Source organism: Anser brachyrhynchus (assembly GCF_964034855.1).
Source record: "Anser brachyrhynchus genome assembly, chromosome: 1".
In the NCBI taxonomy this organism is placed as follows: Eukaryota; Metazoa; Chordata; class Aves; order Anseriformes; family Anatidae; genus Anser; species Anser brachyrhynchus.
The window spans coordinates 13,344,433-13,369,867 of NC_137694.1; the positions used below are offsets into that span (position 1 = coordinate 13,344,433).

At 35.8% G+C, this 25,435-nt stretch overlaps 2 protein-coding genes across 3 annotated transcripts in view; one reads left to right on the forward strand and one right to left on the reverse strand.

Annotated features, from left to right (window-relative positions):
• The window catches only part of FBXL13 (F-box and leucine rich repeat protein 13), a 52,728-nt gene extending 42,991 nt beyond the window's left edge, over positions 1-9,737 (reverse strand). Inside the window, exons 1-2 of the mRNA XM_080575386.1 lie at positions 3,328-9,737; positions 2,348-2,475 (exon numbers count right to left, since the gene is read on the reverse strand). Coding sequence (XP_080431512.1) covers positions 2,348-2,475; positions 3,328-3,342 — 143 coding nt within the window. The 5' untranslated portion in view covers positions 3,343-9,737. The remainder of the gene's footprint in view (positions 1-2,347; positions 2,476-3,327) is intronic.
• LRRC17 (leucine rich repeat containing 17) lies at positions 2,265-24,028 on the forward strand. Of its 2 annotated transcripts, XR_013944591.1 has the most exons (5): positions 2,265-2,405; positions 14,337-15,207; positions 18,838-18,993; positions 20,279-21,580; positions 22,402-24,028. XR_013944591.1 is itself a non-coding variant. In XM_080575366.1 (4 exons), exons 2-4 carry the CDS (start codon positions 14,457-14,459, stop codon positions 20,683-20,685), a joined length of 1,314 nt encoding a protein of 437 aa, XP_080431492.1. In that variant the 5' UTR covers positions 2,265-2,405; positions 14,337-14,456; the 3' UTR covers positions 20,686-24,028. The 2 variants fall into 2 exon arrangements, 1 of the variants encoding a protein (XP_080431492.1); XM_080575366.1 differs by having other exon boundaries at positions 20,279-24,028.
• Positions 24,029-25,435: the final 1,407 nt, after the last annotated feature.

Here is a 25,435-nt window from a genome sequence, read left to right on the forward strand (position 1 = left end):
GCTTCTCTGACATCCCCACAAGCACTGCAACACGTCAAGAAATGAACGGGTCAAATTTATTTTTCCCCAGTGCCTTGTGATCTCTTAGCCAGCTGTTCTTAACTTCAGCAATTGATAGGCTGCTCTAAAATACTTTGGGCCAAAATAGTTCATCTGGAAATCAGTAAGCCATAAATCTTGGCATCAAGAAAAAGGTCAATTTCTTTGAAAATCTCCATCTTTCTAATTTAACCTCTCACCAAACTTTTCTAGTTGTATAATCTCAGTCTAATATGTCAGTAAATGACATTCAATTCCTATATATTCTTTATTTTTTCAGTTTTGTTTTCTTAACAGCAGAAAATATTCCATCTCTATCAGTCAGCTTCAGAAGTAGGACAAACAAATCAGGATTTTATGGTACTTCTTTGAGATTGTTGATGATGTACTAGGACACCTTTTGAAGAGGACCCAAGGAAATCCTTATTTTTTGTAAGATTAACATAAAATTATTCAACAAGTATTTACCATCCATGCCATGAAGACACAACCTTAATTTCTGAAATGTTATACAAAAAAGCCGTAGCTACAATTCATCCTGTATTGTTATCAAGAACATAATACTCAACCATAAGAAAGACAGTTTTGTTTTATGACAACAGAGTAGAAGACGTGCTTAATTTCCACTTTTCTGTCCACCTAGGTTTTAATGATTTTTTTAAATGTTCTGGTCTTCAAGTTGCTGCCTGTAAAACCATTAGCATAATCACCCATTTTACAGATGGGCTTTCTAAATAGATGTTCAAGCTCTACAGCAGTAATAAGAACTCATATAAAAAGAACTGTAATGTTAAAATGAAGAAAAGAAAACAGGCTTCCACAGAATGTATATCCTGGTCTATAGAATACTCTTTAGCATAATTTATATGCTTATACTATAGTTTCACTACATTTTTCTAATTCTGAAATGTTAACCATACATACAGAAGTTCCCTTTGGTTTAATTCATCCAGTGAGGAAAAATTTTTTAAAAAATAAATAAATAATTAAAAAAAATCTGTCCTATTAAAATGCTTTCTGCAATAGTGATGCAATCTGATGCTCTTTTTGGTTTTAACTGTTTACTTAAGTGCTCAGTTATGACCCAGAATCAGGGGGGAAACCCAAAATGGAGGAAGCTGTGGACTGCCTTTAAGAGCGCTCAAATACTGGTGAGCAAATCCACTTCATTCCACTGGAAAGGGGAAGACCGTGGTTTTCATAGTTTGATGATGATCACTCACTCTTCTCTGACTGCAGTTAGATTATGCTTTCTAGAGGCAGGTCCTTACACTTCATGTTTGCACTTCTGAACAAGCAGGAGTTTCGCTTTTGGAATAAATAACCAATTACTGGTACTTTGAAGACGTAACTCAGAGGCAGATAGCTCTTAACTGTCCTCTAACCTCAGCCCTCATTTCAAATTTCATGTTATCACTGTGCAATACTTCCCATAGTCTCAGCGTGATTGTCAGAAACGAGACAGACACTCAGAGAAGGAAGAGTAAGAACAAGACTTGTCATATCTGCTTTCATCCTTGGTTCTGGAAAGTTTTTGTGAAATGGGAAGCTAAGCCATTACTCCATTACCCTCATTTCTTTATCATTTTGCACGTATTTTTTTTGTTAGGAGAATCCTCTCAGTGTATGCAGGGATATACATAGGAGTCTTTATTAACACACTGCAGACTTTTACTACCTTACAATTTAGTATTACATATACTTTTGTAGCACATTTCAAGATATAAAATACACTTGAAAGTTTCTAAAATAATACCAGATTCTAAAATCTTAGGCATTTTCAGAATTTTAGTAGGAGACTAAAATAATCAAAAAAAAAACACCACTATTTTTAGTTATAGACACTACTTCAATTTATATTTTAAATCATTATAAAATAGCAAGAGAAGTTCAGTTTTGAATTAATTTCCTTTTCAGGAAATCAAGTGCAAATTTATATTTTTGCAATGCACAGTGGCTTTTATTTCTTGATACCTTAGCAAAAACTGCATTTTCAAACCTCCTGATTTAAAATCCTAACTAATCATAACATAGAATTAGTCTATTTATGGCTACAAAAAGCAAGCCTTGTTCTCATTATGCAGTAAGTACTCGCTGTTTGTGGATCTGACACTTTGTTGGACGTGACCCAAACCTATAGTGCTATTATTCCTCAGTAAAATTTAAACAGCTGTAGTCATGTAATTCAAAACCCTGGAAGCCTGCTGCAGTGCTTGTTCTGCTTCAGTATACCATGAATGCAGGATGCAGCCAGTCATATAAAGGATTCTCTTCTTCACAGAATGAAAGAAAGACGTGAAGTACAAACCTGAATGCAATTTCAGGTCCAAACAGATGAGCTTGTGACATCCTGTTCCAGAGCCCAGGTACTGTAAACCTTTGTCTGTGAATTTTCTGCAGGGAGCTAAACTCAGATACTGCAAACTGGGAAAGCTCCTTTTCAAAATTAAAAGAGAGAGAAAGGGTGCAGATTACTACAAGAATATGTTAAAGACTCAACAGAACATAAAATACTATAGCTAAAATATTCTGGAAATTACTGTAAGAAATGATGTTATGCATTAAATAGAATTCGCTTCTTGCTGGGGTTTGAAAGTTTCTTTTGTTTTTCTGCTGCACTTTTTCCTCTGCTCCATGAATTGCATATTAGTGGGGAATAGCACTATCATACAGCATATTTCACTGTATCAAAACAATATCATTTTAAAGTTATCTCAACTGCAAAACCATCCTTTTTTAGTTAACTGTGATTTTTGTGTGCATACTTTGAAAATGAATAGACTTCTCAGTGTAAGCTTGGCGGACTGTCTTTGCTATTGATTTTACAAGCAGTGCCTGGTGGAAATGAAAACCAGAGCTCTATTAAAGGACGTTAACAGCACAAATGTACAGTTAGTGCTTCTCTGCTCATATAATTATTTAGAAGAGTACTACTAAAAGAATCTGAAAAATTGAAAGAGATACAAAAGTGAATTAAGTGCCTATATCTCATATTTTTTAATGTTTTCTAAAGTTTTAATCAGTTCTTCTGGAAAATATTTCCTTATACTAAATGTTAGCTAAAAGAAAGCAAACTGTATAAACGGAAAATGTTAATCTACAGCACGCTGTAGAAACCAAGAATCTATACTCAGAATATATTTAAGTTTCCATCTGCAGACTTGGTTGATAGCATACTGAAAACTATTTATTTTACTGAACTAAATTTCTAACTGGAATAAATAACTATTGCCACAAGCACCACAAATGAAAGCATACAGAAAATCACAGCCTAGAATTAGGACCTACTGCTCTGGTAGACATTTAGTCTACATTTGCAGTTCTGCAAGTCAGCAAAAGTAGTCATTTTGAAGAAAGACAGGAACACCCACTGAGGAACTGACTACTTAAGGAGTGGCACAAATTTTCAGAACTGACTTTAAACTTTCAATATAGAGTGGGGAAACATGCTGTCTTGAACTGAATGGGGAAAAAAAAAAAGAGAGGGAGAGAGAGAGAGAGAGAGAGAAGAAGCTGGAAAATAATGATATCTTTTAAAAAGGATGATACAAAAATATTACAAATGAAATGGAATTGAAAATGAAAAAGACTACATTTCATGAAAAAAAAAGAAAACAAGACAGACAAAAACAGATATTAGAATATGAGGTCATGCATTTGTGTTTTTTTTACTAAATAGAAACATTTTTTTCACATTAAATACAGAAATACAAGTATGCTTCTTGATAGAAGCATAAGTCTGTCTGCATTTTAGTGACATATGCCCCAGAAGTGAGTGGGGAAAATCAAACTCAGAGAGAGTGAACTTCCAAACACATCTCAGAAAAAAGATAATGAATTAATAGACTTTTATAAACTCCAGCAGTTTTAAATCTTTTTAAAGTATATGTTGCTACAAGGTTGCACAACTTAAGATACAGAGAAGCCTTTCTTATTGCATTTTGAAGGCTGTTCAAAATCTATTAGTACTCTTGAAGAAACACTGATTTTCCTTGCAGGTCATATGACCCATTTTTATGACCTGAGAATTTTAATACATGACTTCTTCTGCCATTTTTAAAGTGACAGGTTTCTTAGAACTTAAGCTTGAGCAAGTAGACTTGTTTTAAAATAAATCCTTGTTTTGTGTTACAGCTGAATTCTTCAGGAATTGTGTCATATTGGCTTTTTTGATTAATTTGGCATTAGCAGTCTCGGGATCGTTGTTTTAAATGCAATCTGATAAAATCACCTTCTCACACTTATTCCAAATAGATGATATTCATGTCTACCATATGCAGAAGAACTTTTCAGATGGAAACTACTTGATGATCCATGTTGTTTAATACAGAGGTTAAAATTTTTGTGTGGAAACATAGGAGAGAATTGAAAATGGCATGCTTTCACCACTTTCAGACTACACTTGTTCATTGTTCCAATAATGGACATTTGATATACAATAGCAAACTTCATGTACAATACTACAAAATAAAATACTGCCACCTTTAAGAACTTTGTACTAGTTACCTTATTAGACAGGACCTGTGGTGAGATGTGTTTTTTGACATGGCACATAAATCGTTTATGAATTGTGTCTGCTATGAAAGTCTTCACAGGGCAGCAAATTTTTTAACTTCCTTGTAATCTCAGAAACAGTGATCTTTCATTTTTGCCCCAAAATTGTCAATAAAAAGGCTGGTATCTTATACTTCTATATCAGGAACATAATGTGTGGCTGGAAAAACTTACTGTTACTGAGGTACACGTTAATTGCAAAATATATACCAGTATTTTACCAGAGAAGAATTTTCCTTTTTATTTCAAATATTTTATCACATTGAAAGCTTCCTCTACTCTGGAGAATGCTTCCTTGGTGAAATGTGATTTACATATCAAATGAAATACATGGATCTGACTTTTGGTGGTAACAGAATACTTAGGTAACCAGAATAACATAGGCTAGGATTATCTATAGAACAGCTGTTCCAGACTTCAGTAAAACTATGTGATAATTTAGAAAGACAAAATATTAGCCAACATGGAGAAAACACAGATTATGATGAGAATAAAACTGATGAAGAGGTGACTGGCAGGAATGGAGACACTAAACAGAAAACTTTGTGGAAGCATATGTTAGTAATCTGAGGATACAGCCTTACAGCCTTATAGACCGAGAAGAACAAAAATATATTATGCAAAAAATCTTCATCTATCTTCAAAATCTATATACTTCTTTGTGGAGGCCACTATCCTGGGTCATCAAGCTTCTTTACCTTAATGGCAGCCTTTAATGCAGCAAGCAATCTTTAACCCACCAAGCAATCTTTGAGTCTCATAGAGGGATGCATCTGAACAGGAAAGGCAGACCTCTGTAGCCAACCATCCAAACAAGATTTTAGAATAACATTTTTTTTTCTCCCAGATGGCACACAAGTTCTTGTCTCACACAATACACCTATCAACAATCATTTCTAGAAAAAATCCTTTTTTGTGACCAAACCTTCATGCAAACTTTTTGCATCATCAGTAGTAACTGGACATGCCATAGAATTTTTTTGACTAGCATGTTCTCTTTAAAGTTTCTGTAGAACTCTGCGAAATGTATAGGACAGGCTAGCAAATATTTTTAATTAAACTAGTATTAGAGAACAGGCGTATTAGGATTACATTGTGGTAGATATCTGCTGCAGACTGCTTGATCAAGAAAGCAGATGGAACCATCTTTGGACAGCTGGAGGAAGCCTTACTCATGATAGACTTTAACCCCTCTGGTATCTGCTGGAAGGACAACATGTCTGGTTGCAAACAATCCAAACACTTCTGCAGTGTGTTGAAGACAATTTCTTGATCCAGATTGCTGATGAGCAGTCCAGAGATGATGTTCTGCTGCACTGACTTCACAAATTTAAAAACAAACAAACAAGCAAACAAACAAACGGTCCAGATGTGAAGAACTGGAGTGGTCTTGGTTACTGCAACCATGAAAAAGAGGAGCTTAAAATCCTGAGAGAAGACAGCAAGACAAATTGTGAGAGAAAGCCTAGTCTTGAGAGCAGATCTTGACTTTTTCAGTGGTCTACTTGACAGGATCTTATGGTAATTGGATCTCAGTGCCATGGAGGGCAAAAGGAGAGCCGGATGGTCTTTAAGACCAAGGTACACAATGGCTTTTTTGCCTCAGTTTTAATCCTAAGGCTTGCCTTCAGGTCTGCCAGAAGCCTTATAGAAGAGTCAGGGAGTGAAGCAACATGCACAGCAGAAGATATTATCAGGGAGCCTTTAAGGAAATAAGACCAGGTGGGATGCAGGAGTATTAAGCAAGTTGACTCCTGTCACTGTGTGGTGGTTTCACACCAACGGATAGCTAAACTCCACTACAAACACTCTCTCATTCTCCCTCCACAAAGGAAGAGGGGGAGAAAATGTGATGGAAAAGGAATCAAGGGTTGAGATGAAGACAAGGAGATCACTCGCCAATTACTGTCATGGGCAAAACAGACTCAACATAGGGAGACTAATATAATTTATTGCTAAACAGTCTAGAACAGTGAGAAACCAAAAGAAAACTAAAAATCCTTCTATGTCCTCCCCCTGAGTGGTGTAGGGGAATGGGGAATGGGGGTTGTGGTCAGTCCACGATGCTTCATCACCTGCTGCTCCTTCACGGTCACTCTCTTCCCCCGCTCCAGCGTGGGGTCCTTCCCACAGGATGCCATCCTTCTCAAAGTGATCCTACATGGGCTTCCTACAGACTGCAGCTCTTCAAGAAATGCTCAAATATGGGTTTATACAATGGGGTCCATCCATCAGGAACAGACTGCTCCAGCACAGGTCCCTCATGGGCAGCAGCTCCTGCCAGACCTCCTGTTCCTGCATGGGCTCATCTCCACAGGCCGCAGCCTCCTTCAGGCCACATCCACCTGCTCCCCTGTGGGCTCCTCCATGGGCTGCAGGGGGACAGCCTGCTCCACCAGGGGCCTCTCCACAGGCCGCAGGGGAACTTTAGCTCTGGCACCTGGAGCACCTCCTGCCCTCCTTGTGCGCTCACCTTGGGGTCTGCAGGGCTGCTTCTCTCACATTTTCTTACACCTCTCTCACAGATGCTGTTGCACAACATTTTTTCCCTTTCTTAAACCTGCTCTCACAGAGGCCCAACCAGCATCGCTCCCTGGCTCAGCTGGCAGTGGCCAGTAGCTGGTCCCTTTTGGAGCCAGCTGGAGACGGCTCTGATCTGACACGGGGCAGCTGCTGGGATCTGCTCACAGAGGACACCCTTGCAGCCCCCCTGCTACCAAAACCTTGCCACATAAACCCAATATAGACTGAGAGGCCTCACTCATCATTGTTGAAAGGTCTAGGTAAGCAGAGGAAATCCCAGATGACTGGAAGAAAGGAAATGTCACATCCACCATCAGGAAGAAGAAGGATCCAGGAAACTACAGCCAGTCGGCCTCACCTAAGTCCCTAGGAAGGTTAGGTAGCAAACGATCCTTGAAGCCGTGCCCAAACACATGAAGTATAAAAAGGTGATAGGGAACAGCCAGCGTGAATTTACGAAGGATAGAGCATTCTTTGATGAGGTAATAGCTCTCTATGGTGAAATGACCGGATCCTCAGATAAGGTGAGAACAGCAGCTTCTGTTTATTCTGACTACAGCAAGGTCTTCAACGCAGTATGCTTTATAGCCAAAGGAGTAAAATATAGGTTGGATAAGTGGACTTCAAAGTGAGCGGATTTTTTTCTGGATTACAAAGCCAAAGGATTGTCACCAATGGTAATAAATCCCTTTGGTGGCTTGTGACAGCTGGCATCCCTCCAGGGTCAATACGTCTTTAGTAATGATCTAGATGACAGAACAGAGCGCATTCTCAGCAAATTCACAAAAGACACCAAACTGGGGGTGTGTCAATATACTGGAGAGTAGGACCACTATTCAGAGAGATTTAGTCTGGAAAAATAGGCCGACAGAAACCTCATGAAATGCAAAAAAGACAAATGAAAAGTCCCACGTCTGGGATGGAATAGCCCTATGAAATAGGCTAGGCACAGACTGGCCAGAAGGCAGAACTGGACTATCAAATCCATGCACCTGACAGTCCTGGTCAATAGTAATTTCAACATAAATCAACAGTGTGCTGTCATGAAAAAGGTGGCCAACTGCATAATATTAGCACGTGTATATGCTGATACCTACGAGGCTGTATTAGCAGGAGTCTAATCAGCAAGTCAAGGGAAGTAATAATTCCCCTCTATTTGATACTTGTGAGACAGCAACCTTTTGGGGCTCCCCAGTACAAGAAGATATTGCCATTCTCTGGCAAGTCCAGTGGAGGGCCTCCAATATTCTTAGAGGTGCATGATGTACAAGGAGTCTCTGAGAAAATCGGGTTTGTTTAGGCTGAAGAAGAGACTGTTAAGGGAGAGATCTTATTGCTCTCTATAACTACCTAATGAGAGTATAGAAAAGACAAAAACAGATTCTTCTTGGAAGTGTTAAAGAACAAGAGACCGAAGACAAGTTGCAACACAGTATATTCCAGTTAGATACAAAGATATTTTTTTTATTATTATTTTTTTCCCACCATGAGGGAGGCCAAAATTGGAGCAAGTTGCCCAGAGAGGCTGTGGAATCTCCATCCTCGGAGATACTCAGAACTCAGCTAGAAAAGGTGCTGTGACCTAACGTGGTTAGATCTGCTTTGGTTGGGTGCTTGAACTAGATGATTTCCAGGGGTCCCCTTCAACCTAAATGAGTCTACGAATAGTCCAGAATGAAGTTCTCAATATATACCATGTTGCTGCTAATACTCAGAAGGCTAAAAATATTATCAAATGGTTAATCACTTGAATTTTTCTCCTGAGATATCCACCTGTCCAGTCACAGTTGGAGGGGAAAGGACATAGTGGATGCTGTGAAAAAAAATATATACTTTCAGGTAGTCGTATTAGACTGACAACCTGCTCTGTCATGCTCTAATTGTTATCAGTATGTCTCTTGTCTAAAGATAGGTGAGGTACATATACATGATCTGCAATATCACTCTGCCTTGAAAGAGGACACAGAACTTTTTTTCCATATCTTTTCCCCTTTTTTCCTCCTCTTTCATCTTTTATCTTTTTTTTTTTTTTAACCTTAAAATCTGTCATGAAAAACCTGGCAGATCAGTAAGATACTTGTGACAGACTTCATAGTAAAGAAGAAAACTGGATGAAAAGAGAGAATCAGCAGCTCATGAATTTAAGTATTATAATTAATTATGACGATAAAGACCTGAAGCTGCTGCAATAAAAGCTGAAGAGATTTTAATAGGTCATCTTAGTGGAAACCTTCAGTGGAGATAGAAAAATAAGCCTAAGCAACATTTGACAGACGTTTGCCAAGTCTATTCTTGGAAAACCTATGTTTGAGATTCTTTTTATGTTGTATTCTTGTATCTGGTGGATGTTTACACACTGATTATTGTGTTAATGACAAACATCACATAACCAAAAATGTAATACTACTATAAGAACCTTCTTTTAAATTCAGAAGTCATAACATAACATTATGGAAAAAAATTACACTTAGGAAGTTGAAATTTATCTTTAATTTTCTTTAAAACCTAAATATTTTAATCTTAAATTAAATATTTCATGTTTAATATTTAAATTTTAATTTAAATTTATCTTCAAAATCTAAAGAAACACATTTCTTTCCCTGCAAGTATTGTTAAGTATTTCTTACCTCACAATTTCATCAGTTCACCAATTTTGCCAGTCCTTTGAGTTTGCCAAAATATGATATTCTGAAGTTTTTTACGGTTATTTCACTATTTTATGCCAATTCCTTCTTTTCATTTTCCTTTTTTTTTTTTTTTTTTCCTTCCTGGAAGAGTTCTTAGTTTTAATATGATGCATGCCACTTTAAAACTTACTACATAATAGTTGGGTCAGAAGCCACTGCCCTATGAAACATAATTAAAATTCTAATAATATTCTGAATATTCTGAAATGTCTTCTATATTCTATAACAAGCTAAACATCTGATGTAATCCAGGCAAGTGAATACATTTAATATCACTGAAAAGGAGAGAAAGAGATTTTTTAAATAAGGTTTGCACTTTTTTCCTGCTATATGGAGACATGCTGAACCGAATTATATCTGGGAGATGCTTAATAGCTATGTTATGTGTATTCAGATGTGAATGGCATATAATCAGCATGTTGTAAGACCATGCCAAAAGGAGCATTTTGAACATCTCTTCACATAGTTCATGTAATAAAAGCTCTGGATAGTTGGATAATCTAAGACAAACAATATAATCCTAAAATATCAAAATTTTGCTACTTGTTGAAAATTTTCCTCTTTTCATTACTTTGAAAAAATACTTCAGTATTTTTAATCAGTGGAATGCTGATTTACCAGCTTCATCTACAATAATTAGTAAAATGGGCAAGGAGTGTCACCTGATACAGCAAAACTCACAGCTAAATGTTCTTCCTCCAAATACACAGGGTAAAGTCATTTATAGCTCATACTGAGAACAAATCTTAATCCTTGCTGTCCCATGAACTATGTCCAGGCATCACATGGGAACATACTTGCTGGTATGTATCAAATACATGTTGGCAAAACAATATAATGCTGAAAGTATTGAAGGAAAAAAATGGACAAAACATATAATGGTGATTGCACACTTAGACACCTTTCACATAAAGGTTCTCACAAATACCTAGAAATGTAGTGAGACATATTGAGAGCCCGGGGTGTACTAATGAACGAAGGAATAAAGAATTCGGAAATAATGTAGGATTAAAATGTATTGTTGCTGACAGCTCTAAACTGAAAACAAGCGACAACCTCCTCAGAGACTGGTGAAATTTTGAAGCCTTTTTATTAAACTTAATTCAGATTGAACATAAGAATTTCCCCAAGTAATGTATAAAATAAATGAGAACTTATCTGATTACCTCTGAATCCTAAAAAGCTCTGTTTTCAAATAGAAGTAATTAGTTAAAAACATAGAATCATAGAATATCCCGAGTTGAAAGGGACCCATAAGGATCATCAAGTCCAACTCCTAACACAAGTCCGTACTTTTTATCAGTGAGATTTGTGTACCCAAGTAACTAAAGCACATTAAAAAATCTTCCTTCTCACTATGAAATAGATTTGTAGAGAAAGTTTGTGTTACTTACATTTAGTCCCTGGCATTCAGAAAGATTTAAGTCTTGCAAACTCTTACATTCACCTAAAAAAAAAAATAAAAATCTTTTGAAAGGTTAAAAGTTCAAAATCTCAGAGTGCCACAGAAACATAAGAATTCTTATCACAAATTCAGTCCATTTAGGCCAATATCCTCCTAGAAGCTATCGCCATATCAGATTACAGAACGGAAAGCACAAGAAATACAAAAGTAGAATACATAGCTGAAGTAAGTTGTCCAGAGGAAACGTCTCTTCTTACACTCTATCAGCTAATTGCTGGCTTAGCTTTCCATCTGTTTTATGTCTTATGTTAATAAAACATGAGAAAGCTACCTAATTAAGTAATTTGGTGTTAGGAAATGACAGAATTAAGCTTTCTACATGAATTACCTGTTCCCTCCCACTGATATGTTGTGATACCATTATTTGATTGTATACATGAAATATTTTTTTGCTTCAAAAGTAGAGGTGCAGCAACCAGACAAAATGCAGGAAATGCCCTGCTTATTATCTGCAGCTATGGAATTTCAGAGAATTTTGCTATTTGTGAAATTCTCTTCTGTGTACATATAATCTGTACATATAATTTATTATTTTTGGAATCTCCAATTTTGCAGAGATTTTTACGATTTTAACATAATAATGAAAAGTAGATGTCTGACACTAGAAACAGCCCTCACACATCCACTCTTTGCTAAATTTTAAGTCTATCCTCAAAGGTAATGATGCAAAAACTCCTGTTAAACGCTTTTAAACACAAAAATATTTTGCCTTAGTCTTATCTTCAAAAACAACTGATTTGCCTAAACTGAAATGAAAACAAAAAGTAAACCTGATACAGATATCTAATATGGAAAATGTAGTATGAAATGTTTATATAGTTAAAAGAAATGCATAAAAAAACTTTAATATATATATATATATATATATTCACCTGGTAAGCCAAATACATGTTTTCAATTGCAGTCAAGCATTAGTCTGACAGTAGGTCTGTACATTCTTTTCTATTGGAACTATGACTTCATTGGCATCCTGTTACACTGTGTAACTCAAAGCGTTTTTGAAGAGTAGGACCTTGATCCCTCAGGATCCCTGAGAGGGATTGCACAACTCAAAAGAATCTAAGCAATGAAAATCATCATTAAGGCTGCTAAGCCACAGAAACAACACACCTCTTATATTATTCTTGCCCTAATACTAAGTGAGACGTAGTTATCAACCTGTAAATGCTACTGAAAGGAGTTGCACATTTTGGTATTATAGCTGACTATAATTTAGTTTGCAGGCAGGATGTAAGACTAGTAATAAATGCCAATTAAGACCCAGGAGATAGAAAGGAAGAGGAAAGAATATTTCCATAATTATTTATTACTTTTCCTTCTCCAAGTTGTATTTTTTTCTATTTCCAAGCTCTCCTGATAGAGTGAGATTTCACATTACCAGAACAGTGAACAGCTCAAAACAATGCAGAGGATCACAGTTATGACTGAAGTTATTAAAACACATGATCAAATTACACTGAGTAGCACGTAACTGCCAAAAAGTAACAAACAAATTTTCATTTTTCATGTAAGGAGTAAAGTCATCAGTGCAATGCACTCTATGAATTAACTGAATATAAATGCAGATAGACAACTGGCAACTACGGGAACAAAATGGAAAAACCAATCAACAGATTTTCAAAGTTATTAAAAGTTAAGTAAATATTGACAACTGGCCACGTGGATTAGAGGGAAGTAGTAACATGCACAGACAGGACTGTTCCATTTGTATGGTAAGTTAGAATTACACATACACTGGGAATGTTCTACAGTCCAGATGTGATTTAAACTGATCTATTAATTTGCTTAAACATTACAGATTGCTTTGCTTTCAGAGGAATTTTGCCTAATATTAGTTGATTTATTATACAACTTTTCCTCCAGATGAAGAGAAGGTTTTTTGAGGCCAGAACAGTTGATTTTTAGAAACAGAATATCTGTCCAATGATTTGCATTCAAGATTGCATTCATTGCCCCTTCTTAAGTGCAAAGGTCAAAAAAAAAAAAAAAAGAGTCCACAGTCATAGAAAAAAAATGAGTAGTCAAGCCAAAAAATGAAGAATTAAAAAAAAAAAAAAAAAAAATCAGAAGGAATGAACAAAAAATAGGAAATTTATGAGATGAAAAGAAGTCAGATAATATAAAAACCTCAGGGGTTAAAATGTTTCTGAGGAAACAAAACCATGCGGCCAAACTTTACTGAAAATGACTGGAAAAGGGGCAGTGCATAGGAACACTGCAAGAAATTCAGGATGGAACATAGGCTAGAAATGTACTAACAATACTAAGGCAATTTTGGACATATTTGCATGAAGTAGTCCTTGTCTTCCCCTAAGAATAATCCCTGGTGATTTTGTTTGGCTTGCCTGGAAAGGCAGAAGTTCCTGGCTTACACCTCTACACTCTGCCTCCTCAGGTGGGTAGACCTGGGAGTGGCCACTGACAGGACCTGCAGGTTCCTTTTGCACCGTCTACCCTCAGATGACATATAATAACCTCAGTTGCTTTTGAAAAAGACTGTATCTGGGTCCTTCTCAGAGCAGTCTAGCCAACTTGGTCTATCTGACGTGGACCATAAGAGACACCTGGTAGTAGCAAAGCTAGTTAGGATGAAATGGGACTCGAGCTCAAAAGCAAAAACTTAAAAACAAATAAACTTTAAAGTCTCAGGTTTGATAGGAACACTGGATGACTTTATCTGGCCTGGCTTTTTATGTGTTCCAGTAGGTCAACACCTGGAAAGATGGAAAACGTCAGCCTCAAGCTCCTCTGTGAAGCTTATCTTCAAAGACGAACTTAAATACAAAGAAGATTCAGCCTGATGGCATTTTCCTAAACATAGAGATCCTTCTAACAAAAATCAGTTAGAAAATGATCTCCACAGATTACCATGTTTTATCAAAATGAATGACAGTAGACCACAGACAGTAAAACCAACAAAAATAAGATAGAACATTTTTTCAAAGTATTTGTGAAGCTCCAAGTAGGGTAATGATTGAGTACTTGACTGAACGTTGCACATTATGTACAAGCCACCATGGAAAGGCCTATTTCATCTGTTCTAATATTTTATTTTTCTTCCAACACAGGGATTCCTCACACCTCAGCTGTGCCTCCTCCAATCTGGACAACACTGTTTGAAACAACCAAAAACTTCAACTGACGTTCCAGTTGTCGCAAACACTAACTGGTGCTAGCTGAATGTCAGGATGCAAGTAGTTACTATTATAGTACTACTTCTTCTTTGTAAAGCATCTGACTTTAGGAAGACAAGGAGTAGGAATTTGAGAAACCATGAAAGGGAAAAAATCTCAAGGAAAGCATCTGGCACTGTTAAGCGCAATGCCCTAGGCCTACCATGTGATATATACACTTATCTTCATGAGAAATACCTAGACTGTCAGGAAAGAAAACTGATTTTTGTGGCACCTGATTGGCCTGAGGATTTGAAACACATGCTACTAGCAAGAAACAGGATTCGTAAATTGAAGAATAATATGTTTTCTAAGTATAAAGCACTGAAAAGTCTGGATTTACAGCAGAATGATATATCAAAAATTGAGAGCCAGGCTTTCTTTGGTTTGAATAAACTTACTACACTCTTACTCCAGCATAATCAAATCAAGACTTTATCCGAGGAGATTTTTATTTATATGCCCAGTCTAAACTACCTACGTCTTTATGATAATCCCTGGCATTGCAACTGTGAACTAGAAACTCTTGTTACAATGCTACAGGTTCCAACAAACAGGAATTTGGGAAATTATGCCAAGTGTGTGCACCCAATAGAACTGAAAAATCAGAAGCTAAAACAGATAAAAGCTGGACAACTATGTAGTGAAGAGGACAGGCAGGACCCCCAGAACATAAAACAGGAGAAGCCTGTCAAACCAGAATTTGATTCGTCTTTGTGCCACATATATGTGTTTCCTGTACCAACTCTGAACTGCAAGAGGAAAGGTTTGTATCAGTCTTTATAACTGACTGAATTATTTTCATATTCTAGCTCCCTTGCTACTTTTCGTCATATATTATTTACAGCAAACCAATATAGTACTGGTATTATCTTGACTTACTTTAACTAATACGGTTAATTACTTTTCTCTCTTTTTTACTGTAAATATTTTTCTTACAAATATTCTTTAGTGCTCATTGTACAACAAAAATCAAAAGGAATGAAATTAAGCCCCTGCTTAAGTTACTGAAGCACCAGAACCTCACCTGTCTGATTTTACAACTATAAGCATACTCATCAGTCATATTACAGCTGTCCCAAAATTTTTGTACTGATAAAAAGAAGCACAGAGTGTATTTTCTTCTTTCCCATGTACAAACACAAAGATAGCAAGAAATTTGACAGAAGGGAACTATGAAGCAGGACTGGAGCAGCCAGCTGTGCTTACAGTCCCCAAAGGAACCTAATTGCAAAGAAGAGCCATTGCAACCTCACATATTCTGTGCAAGATTTCTTCTACTGTGGGAAGAAATTGCATGCTTTTCTTCACAAAGAAATACCTCCACTGTGTTCTTTCTCCCAGTACAAACATTTCAAGGCTGAAGTGCCTTCAAGAAATGTTTTTCAGACACTTGGATCCATTCCATTCCCAAATGCATCTCAGGCTCCATAGTTAAGCCCTAAGGGCAAACCAGCTGGGGCATTTATCAACACAAAAAATGCGCATTTATTCATGCTTTATATTTCTCATATTTTGCGCCACAATGAAACCAAGCAAAGAACAAAACAATTCAGAAGAGAGTTGTTCTTCAACATTATAAAATCTGAAATAAAACGCATTGCTAGTAGCCCAGACTAGGAGGATTTTCTAACAACTTCTGCAAAGTATATCCTGTAATACTAGACCACTGCAGAATATTTTGCCTACTTTTTATCATCCAACATGTTTTCTACACTTCTATTTGTCTTTACTCTTGAACTTTAATGCCAGAGAGAAGCTCAGAAGTCAACTTAAGGATATGATACCTAAATATAAAGCATTAATCACTTCAATATTTGATTATATGGTTTGTCTGTTATGTATGTCATAAAAAAGTCTTGATGCGTTTATTTTTTCCTCAGTGCTAAATTCCTTTCACCATGCAGCTACTACGTCTTTTTATTAACGATTTATGTTTTTCTATTGGCTAACATTCATTCATTTCTTAATATTTACCTACCTTTCCTTGTAGATAAGATTTTAATTATTAGATTACAGATTATGATCTTAATTATCCTTCATAGGATCCTAATTACATCATCATTGACTCATGTCTCCAGTAAACAGTGCAACTGAACAGAAAAATGGTGTATAATATAAATGGCAATATAAGACTGTTTCCATCTATTCCCCTTTAGTCATATAGAAGAGATAAGTTGAATACATTAACAATACTCAAAAACTTTTGGCAAGATAAATGTTACTTTTTTTTTTTTTTTCTAAGTTCATAGAAACCTTCAATGTGGTCTGATCTTCATGGGAGTTTCACAGGAGTTTCACAGTATTTAAAAAGAAAAATGGATTACTGTCTTCTCTAGTAATAATCAAGGAATAGTTACTTCAACAGCCACAGGAGTGTACTAGAGGGTACAGGGACTCCCTTCTTCAGGTCAAGAGCTAACTATATCACTCCTGGACTTCTGGAATGTCTAGCATGCACACACTAAGTAAGTCCAATTGTAGGAAGTATCAGATCTACTGTGCATATGCTTGACAGCTGGATGCACATATCCCATGGATATTTGGGGTTTCTGAACATATGGCAATCTTTGATGAAAGCATTGTACTTATTGTCCCTGCATATGATTAGCGTGCAGCAGATGCACAATTTCATTGGTATTTTCATCAGAAATAGGAGTATAACGCACTCAAAATCCCAAGAAAACATAAAAATTCCCCTAAATCCACATGGACAAGATTTCAGAGTAGAAAGCAAGGTGTAACACCTGCCATATCAGTAACATGAGAGAAAAGATTGTAACCCATTATTCTTCAACGATGATAGGGATGGAGTGACCAGCAGTATAGCAGTACTATGGATCTCTAAGGAGACATGAGAAAGCCTGCTCTTTGTCCCTCGGGATCCCAGTTAATGCCAGAAAGCTCATGGAGCAGACATATGAAAAATAAATATAACTACATGTATGTCCTCCTTTTTAAGAACTTCTTATTCATATCTCATCAGATCAGTGATATGTCAGAACGGTCAGTGCTTCAAAACTAAAGTATCTTATGTTCTTGACCATTAAAAAAAAAAAAAAGCCACAATAATTGGATGCAAAAGTACTTTCTGCTTGCTTTTCTGCAAAAGAATTGGGATTCACAAGTTGAAAGAAACTGCTTTCCAGTACAGCCAAACTCTTTGCATTCAACTCATGATAAATAGTCACTGAAACTTTGACATCTGCACAAGCAGGAAACATTCCAAACGAAGCAGACTGGAGTGTTTATAATGTTTACATATTTATAATACATTTATTTATCATACCAATCCTCTACTAAAATTCAAATATAAGGCAAGAAGTCTCTGATGTGTCACTTTAGACTCTATAACGACTGATGCATTAGACATCTTCAGAAATTCAGAATTATACTGACAATACCAATTTCAGCACAAATCCAGGAACCTATTTTTATTCAAAAATGATCAAAGACAAGGAACCATCCTTTCTACTGTAACAAAAGCCCAAGATTAGAACATTTAGTAGACAAAAACCATGAAGATTAGGTTTATTAAGCTTATCCTGAGAGGATTCAAACCACAGTTGCATTTCTCAACAATGTGCCCATACTACTGAAATAGAAACTATTCTTTCTCTAACTCTTTCAAAAAGAACACCATGAGGGTGTGTATGTAGATGACAGAGAGGTGCTTGGCTACTCTGGTAATGCCAATAATTCAAGTAGGATAGAGAAGTAGATAGACAGAATGCTTAGAAATGCTACTATGCTGCCTGGACATATAATAACTATGAGTATAGAAACAAAATACAAAGTATTAAATACTATTTTAAGTACTAAGAAACTATAATTATAGAAGTACAACTACATATATTACTAAATATTGTAATAACTGCCACTTTTATTGCTGATAAAATTTAGAACATTTTGCTTTTTGGCAACAGAAAACAAACGATGTAAGACAGCACACGATAGATTATGGAAGATGTTCACATACCAATGTACCTTTATTTACATAGTTACTGTCTTTTTTCTTTTTTTAATCTAAATGATCAAGCATTTCACACATACTTTTCTTCAGTATAGTATGAATACTGCACTATCTACCCCATTCCTATGTAAATGGATAGTATAGTTCCATTAAAATAAAAATGTAAAACACAGAAAGATGCCTTACTATAAGCTCTAATGAAGATAGCAACTTTTATATAACGTGTAAAGATGGGAATGAAAAAAACAATCAAAGTCAGAAGAAAAAAACAAACATCTTGACACAAGTATTGGGAAAAAAAAGTGAAAGCAAGCAAGAAATAATGCTAGACTGACAAAGCTCTGTGTGGAATGCAACTGTGATATCTAAGCAGTAAAAATTATCTAAAGCTAACACAAGTTATGTCTTTTCCTTTTTTTTAAGATTTAAAGAAAGTTCCGGGTAACATACCTCCAGATATAGTTAAACTTGATTTGTCCAACAACAAAATTAGACAACTACGATCCAAAGAGTTTGAAGATGTCAGTGAACTGAAGGTATTAAACCTAAACAGTAATGGAATTGCTTACATTGATCCTGGTAAGGATAATTTTAAATACTCTTTAAAAAGTTATTTGTGTTTTATTAATTATAAACTTTGGTAACGTCTTTGTCATACACAAACATGGGGAAAAAAAGGATTTAAAAATTCAGAAGTTGGTTCAAATTTAATCTTTTGTAGAAAACTCATAAACGTTTGCACTGAAATGTGTTAATCATGGAAGTCAGTGAAGAGACACTGATTTCAGCTGCTATTTCTTAATACTAAGCCAACCAAGTGCAAAAATAGAATTTCACCGACTGAAGACTAATCATTTACCAAAATGCCAAATAGTTGAATGCCTTTAAATATCTATGCCAAATCTAAAAATAAAGTTGTCATACAGTGAGCCTGCTTTTAAATAATACTGGATAGAAAATAATAGAGAAACTAAAAGAATTTAAACTATTTTGGTTTAAAAATCACTATATATAAGTGCTCTTAAGTTATGTATTATTAGAACGTGTGGCCTTGTTTAGAAATTTGTTTATTGCCTTTATGTATTTGATTTTTAATTATGAAAGCAGACACAAAGAAAGAGAGATAGAAAGAATGAAAAATAAGAGCCTTCTCTAGTAGCATTTTAGAAGTTAAATAGTAGGAGAAAGTGGTAATAACAATAAAATTGTACTTATGAGGTTTAACATTATATATAGTCAACTTATTTAAATTAAGCCTTCTGCTATGCAATTAAACTGAGCATACTTGTAAAAAGTATGAACTGCTTTCTGAAATATGACTCAGAATTGTTATTATGAAGATCCATGTTTATTTTCTTCTGCATCTTAAAATATTCATTTTAAAGGTTCTGTATATACATGCATACACAAATGCATACATACATATAAAAACAGCTAGCCATCCACTTTGTCTAACATGTAATCAACTATATTTCTACTTCTGTATCAGGGCAATAACAGCAAAATTCTATGAGAAAATCAAGCATTCATTTACCTCCACTGTCCCTATACTACACACATGCATATTCATACGTTTTGTAACTTTATTAGCAGTACAGCTCCTCTAATGTTGGCATATTCAGAACAACATATGTCAATACTCAGGGCACAAGCCATATTCTAAAGTTCAGTGTTTGAAAAGTATTTTTGTAGCCTTTAGCAATATATATGTATATTTTTATATATATTTTTATTTTTTTTATATATTGCTAAAGGCTACAAATATATATATATATATATATATAACTATGAAGAAGTTATTTCCTGTTGCAAATAAGCATATTTTCTCTAATTCATCTTAATAAATTATCTTTCTGTTGACTAGCTGCTTTCTCAGGACTCAACAACTTAGAGGAGCTGGACCTATCAAACAACAGCTTGCAGAATTTTGAATATGGAGTACTAGAAGATCTTTACTTTCTGAAAGTACTGTGGCTGAGAGAGAATCCTTGGAGATGTGATTACAACATTCATTATCTTTTCTACTGGTTAAAGCATCACTACAATGTTCACTATAATGGCCTAGAATGCAAAATGCCTGAGGAATACAAAGGATGGTCTGTTGGAAAATATGTTCGAAGTTACTACGAGGAGTGTCCAAAAGACAAGATGCCCATTTATCCAGAAACTTTTGATTTGGACAAAGATGATGAGGAATGGGAACGACAAAAAGGACAATCAGTTCAAACAGCAAAAAAGCATAGTGTAATTGTCACTGTGATAGGCAAATAAGGGAATCCTTTTTTTCTTTTTTTTTTTTTTTAGTACATTCAAATATTTGATATTCTGTCAAAAAAAAAAAACATGCTGTTTACATTTTTTGTTAATTATACTGATTGTTGTAAGATTATTTTCCTACAAAGATTTCTGTTTAGTGCAGTTAATAAGTACCGAATGGCATTAGTTACACATCATCCTTCAACGGTTAATTGTTTCTGACTATTTGTTCTGCACATTCTTGTGAAATATTTTGTCAAATATTCAAAACTATGCAGTAGAAATGGATAGACACAAATGTAGATATGTGGTGGGGAGGAGCAGTGTATGAACATTATGCATGAACACAGCTTATGTGCTGACATGGAACTTTCTGCAGGATTGTGACCAAGACACCTCTTTCTTGAATGTATCACCAGTTCTTTATATCTATCGGTTTCCTGAAATATTCCCAGAAAACATTTCTAAGATTTTTGTATCAGCTTCCTGTTGTTTTATTGTATATGAAAACTCAAAATGAAGACTAATCTTAAATACAGTTCTAGAAAAACAGGAATGGCAGTTGTTATACCGATCAGGATTCACGCCCCAAAGTTGGGTTCTACTTGCTGATTTGCCAATGTTCCTGTTCAGTCTTAAGTCAGTGCTCAGCCTCTGCCTCTTCCATACCTGAGCTCTATGAAAAAAGGAATAGCTGAAACACAGCTGGCTCCCAAGATACAGTTCCAGTTTTGCTTGTATTGGCTTTGTTTGCCTTTTGCAATAGGCAGTGCTGAAGTCTTTCCAGGAGGCATTTTAGGTTGTCATGTCAGCTTGACACAGATTACATGACATCACTTCTAGGTCAAGAGGAACATGTGAAGACTGCTGCAGTCTGCATCCCATATGCTGGTGCCCATCCCAGCTGAAGGTAAGCATGCTTTTGAGTAAAAGTGTTGGATAGTCTCAAATTTCACCTTCCCCTGACTCATTTGTAAAATGCACATTATAGTATCTCTTTATCACACCGTTGTCTATGTGAATATACATTCATAAAACCCTGTGACTATTGTAATACAGAGCCATATAAATGCCCTAGCTAAATAGCCAGTAGCTCTAAAGATAATTTCTACTGACTAAATGTTCCTTTACAAAAAGAAAAACAAACAAACAAACTTTTTTCTGAATGACTTTCATTGGCTTTTACATAATACTTCTGATTTTTTAATGTCTGCACCATATAATATTGAACTAGACCTAGTGTCTGTTAAAGACAAATATTATCAACCCTTTTTCACACATGGAAAGGATCAGTAACTCCCCAAGTTTATATGGCAGACAAATTGGAGATGCTGGATTAAAGCTTCAGTATTCCCAGTTCACGCCCTACGTCAAGCTCTTACTCTTTCATAAATAAGAAATATGTAAGTGCAGGACAGAGATTCAGGGCCAAAATTTTAGATATCTTTTGGCTATCATGGAAGAAGTTCTGGAACACACCAGGGAGAAAACTTGCTTCTTTATAGCTCTGCACACAATTATGCATGGTGTTTGCAGATTCCTCCAGTGCTCCAGCCACAATCCCAAAAGGTCACATATTTTATTTTAAAAGTCTAATACAAAGCACTCAGCACTGTTATGCTAGCATGAAATAAAAGCGCAGCATAAAAGAAAAACTTGGAAAATATTAAAGGTTGTAGAAATACCAAGCAATTCTTAAGTAAAAACATATTACATATATTAATATTACAGGAATGGCAGTTGTTACACTGATCAGGATTCAAACCCAAAAGTTGGATTCTACTTGCTGATTTACCATCGTTCTTGTTCAGTCTTGAGTGAATACTCAGCCTCTGCCTGTAATATGTTACATTAATATATTAATGATGCCTGTAATATGTTACATATATTAACATACTTTAACTGTATTCCTTCATGTTCTCCATTATTCAGATTATGAGTCTATTTAATAGCGCTTTACTGATAATCTGAATAATTAAGCCATTCCATATGCATTACCTTTTAGAAACTTCATTGGAAATACAATAATATATTACTCATCCCTGTTCCTGGGAATATCTTAAGCATTATCTTAATTATTAAAGGGTAATCCTGAGAAGATGGAGCACTGAAGAAATTCCCATTTGGCCAGTAATACTCACTAGATGGGACATTTTCTAGAAACTTTTAAAAGTGACAGAAGGAAAAAAAAAATCTATCATGGCTAGTAGCCTGCCTTAACCAAAGTACTCCTCCTCCTCTCAAATTCTGGAGGATTTTGTCAGTACAGAAGGGAACTGCTGGGAATGATTGAAAAGGACAGACAATGGAATCAGAGCAGAACGTCTCTTACTGGCAGTACAGCCAATAGAAAAATGCTGAGTAGGAAAAAATGAGTTTATAAACCATGTTAGGATAATTTCTGCACAGAGTCAGTGTTAAGAAAAAGAAAATAGCTTGAGGTAGACCAAAGTCAGGGTAGGAAAGACAATCCAGGAAAAGATCGTAGGGGAAAGCTGGGTGGGAGTTCTATGATCTCTGGTCAGCAGGAGGTTAGGAGTTGGAAAAGAAGTGGAATAAAACTGAGGAACACAAACAGTGGCCTAATTGTTAGAAATAACAAATTCAAAGGACCTTGAGATTCCTAAACAGATCACAAAGTGTCCCTCTTAGGATGAAGACTACTACCTACAGGCAGCAGGGATAAATAGGGAGAGCAATCAGTCAGGGTTCTCAAACAGGGGCACCAGAAGATGTTGCATCTGCTGAAGGTTCGAGGGGATGATCAGCTGAACTTGCTGCCTGTACCTAACTGCACAAGATGTTTGGTGACACCTCTGAAGTGTGTAATGTGTAAGTGAAGGAAATATCAACACAGACATGCTGAGGGATCATGGTTCAACAACCATCCAGCAATAAGGGTTTCAGTGCAGACTTGTGAAATCGCTGTCATCTCAGAAGCCTGAGGATGATAATAAAGAAAGACTCATGCAATTACATGAAAATGAAATTCAAATACTTTGAGTGGACCTATCTAGACTTCTGAGAATCAGAAGGGAAAAAGACTTGCAGTCACGAGAAGAATGGACCAAAGTGTTGAATGCTGGACTTATCCTTGCTATTATTTTCTTCAGATGGCTTCTGGAGTTTTCAAGGAGTAACTAGAATTTGTATGCTTTTAACTACAATCCACTGGGGAAATAGAAAGAGATAATAAAGGGAAGAGGAAAGGGAGAGGCCCTGGAAAAAACAGCAGAAAAACACTAGGGTTTTCCTTATGTTGGCATTTTCAGACACCCATACTGAGGAAGTGGCAAGAGAGACAGTAATTCCAGTAACAGTTGATTAAAAAAAAAAAAAGAAAGAAAAGAAAAAAAAACAGCATTACAGGCTTATTTTGTATTTCTCTGAGCTTCTCTGAAACCTACTGTAAACTAAAGTACACCCCCCATGAAGCCCCACAACCACAAACCACAATTTAATCTTGAAATTTCTTTGTCTCTGAACTGTTTAGTCACAAAGGCTTCAGGAGCACTTCTACGTCTAAAAGAAACTCAGGGGCCTTCCTCTTCCTTTGCATGCTTTTTAAGTCCTTTACTTTAGTAATTTGTCTCTCAGTTTCCCCTCTTCCTCTTTCCATATCCGTGAAATAATTGTATGATAGTGCTGCTTGTTTTCGTGATATGCAGTATGTACCAGGAGCGTTGTCTTAAGGGAACAACCACAATACTCTATAGCAGCAGTGCCTCTCTCCACACAATACACATTAAAGATTATTTTGCATCACCTTTGACCATGATGGGGTGCAAGAAAAATGAATAGCTATGGCAGTACTGTGACCACTAATGGGGATAAAGCACTTCAAATCCCTTTGAGGAAATCTTAGCTCCAGCACTAGGAACATGAATGGCAGTTTTTAAATGCAATTCCCAGTCACACATGGAGGTGAAACGATTCTCTAAGATTGTTGAGTGGGTGGAGTAATACCACAAGCAGCTGAGCTGTAATCCATCAATCTCATGTACTCATTTTTCTTTGGCACAGTAACACATTCATTTGCCAAAGACAGTCTGAACTGGAATCATATATCATCCGTATGTAGAAATTAAACAATAACTGCTGTTTCATGCATACTCTACATACCACTGTTGCTCTAAATAAAAACAATGTTTAGAAATTTCAGCTAATAATTTACAAACAAAAAAATATTAACAAGATTACCAAGTCAAACAGACCTAAAAAGCAGCTAACATCATTGCTGTTTTACCATTAACAATGAAAACACATTGCCAAAATCTGTGTAATCTTGGATTTGTTTGGAAAGATGAGGTCAGAACTGTAGCTCAGGGAAGTTCCAATGGAAAGGTTCATAACATCTGTAGCCTGTAACTGAACAGACAGTTCAAGGCAGTTTGTTAGCTGAAGAAGTGTCAAAAGAAGAGAATTTCAATATGATTTTCAATCACTAAAAGATGATAGAGAAATAGTTTTGCAGCAATTTTAAGCCACCAACATGAACTTCAAAAGAATGGCATAAGCAGACGATCCAATTGATATCAATGTTTTGTTAACAGAAGAAATATGTTATTACTCTAAATAGCAACAGTACAATGATATAAATGTGTTTTATTCTTAAAAGGAATTCCTGGGTATCTTCAAGGTTAGATAGAAGATAGAGCTTCAAAGTTTCTGAAAAGCTCCTGTGGACCATCACACTATTGACCACAATAAGTTTAAAATGAATGGCAACGAATAGATGAAAATAAACAATCTTTGATTTTGAGCC

What these genes read in the sequence shown, in the direction of transcription:
- LRRC17 (XM_080575366.1), top strand. Translation starts at nt 14,457, where the DNA reads ATGCAAGTAGTTACTATTATAGTACTACTTCTTCTTTGTAAAGCATCT. An exon ending in TCTGAACTGCAAGAGGAAAG is followed by an intron (nt 15,208 to 18,837) that starts GTTTGTATCAGT and finishes CTTTTTTTTAAG; the next exon opens with ATTTAAAGAAAGTTCCGGGT. An exon ending in AATTGCTTACATTGATCCTG is followed by an intron (nt 18,994 to 20,278) that starts GTAAGGATAATT and finishes TCTGTTGACTAG; the next exon opens with CTGCTTTCTCAGGACTCAAC.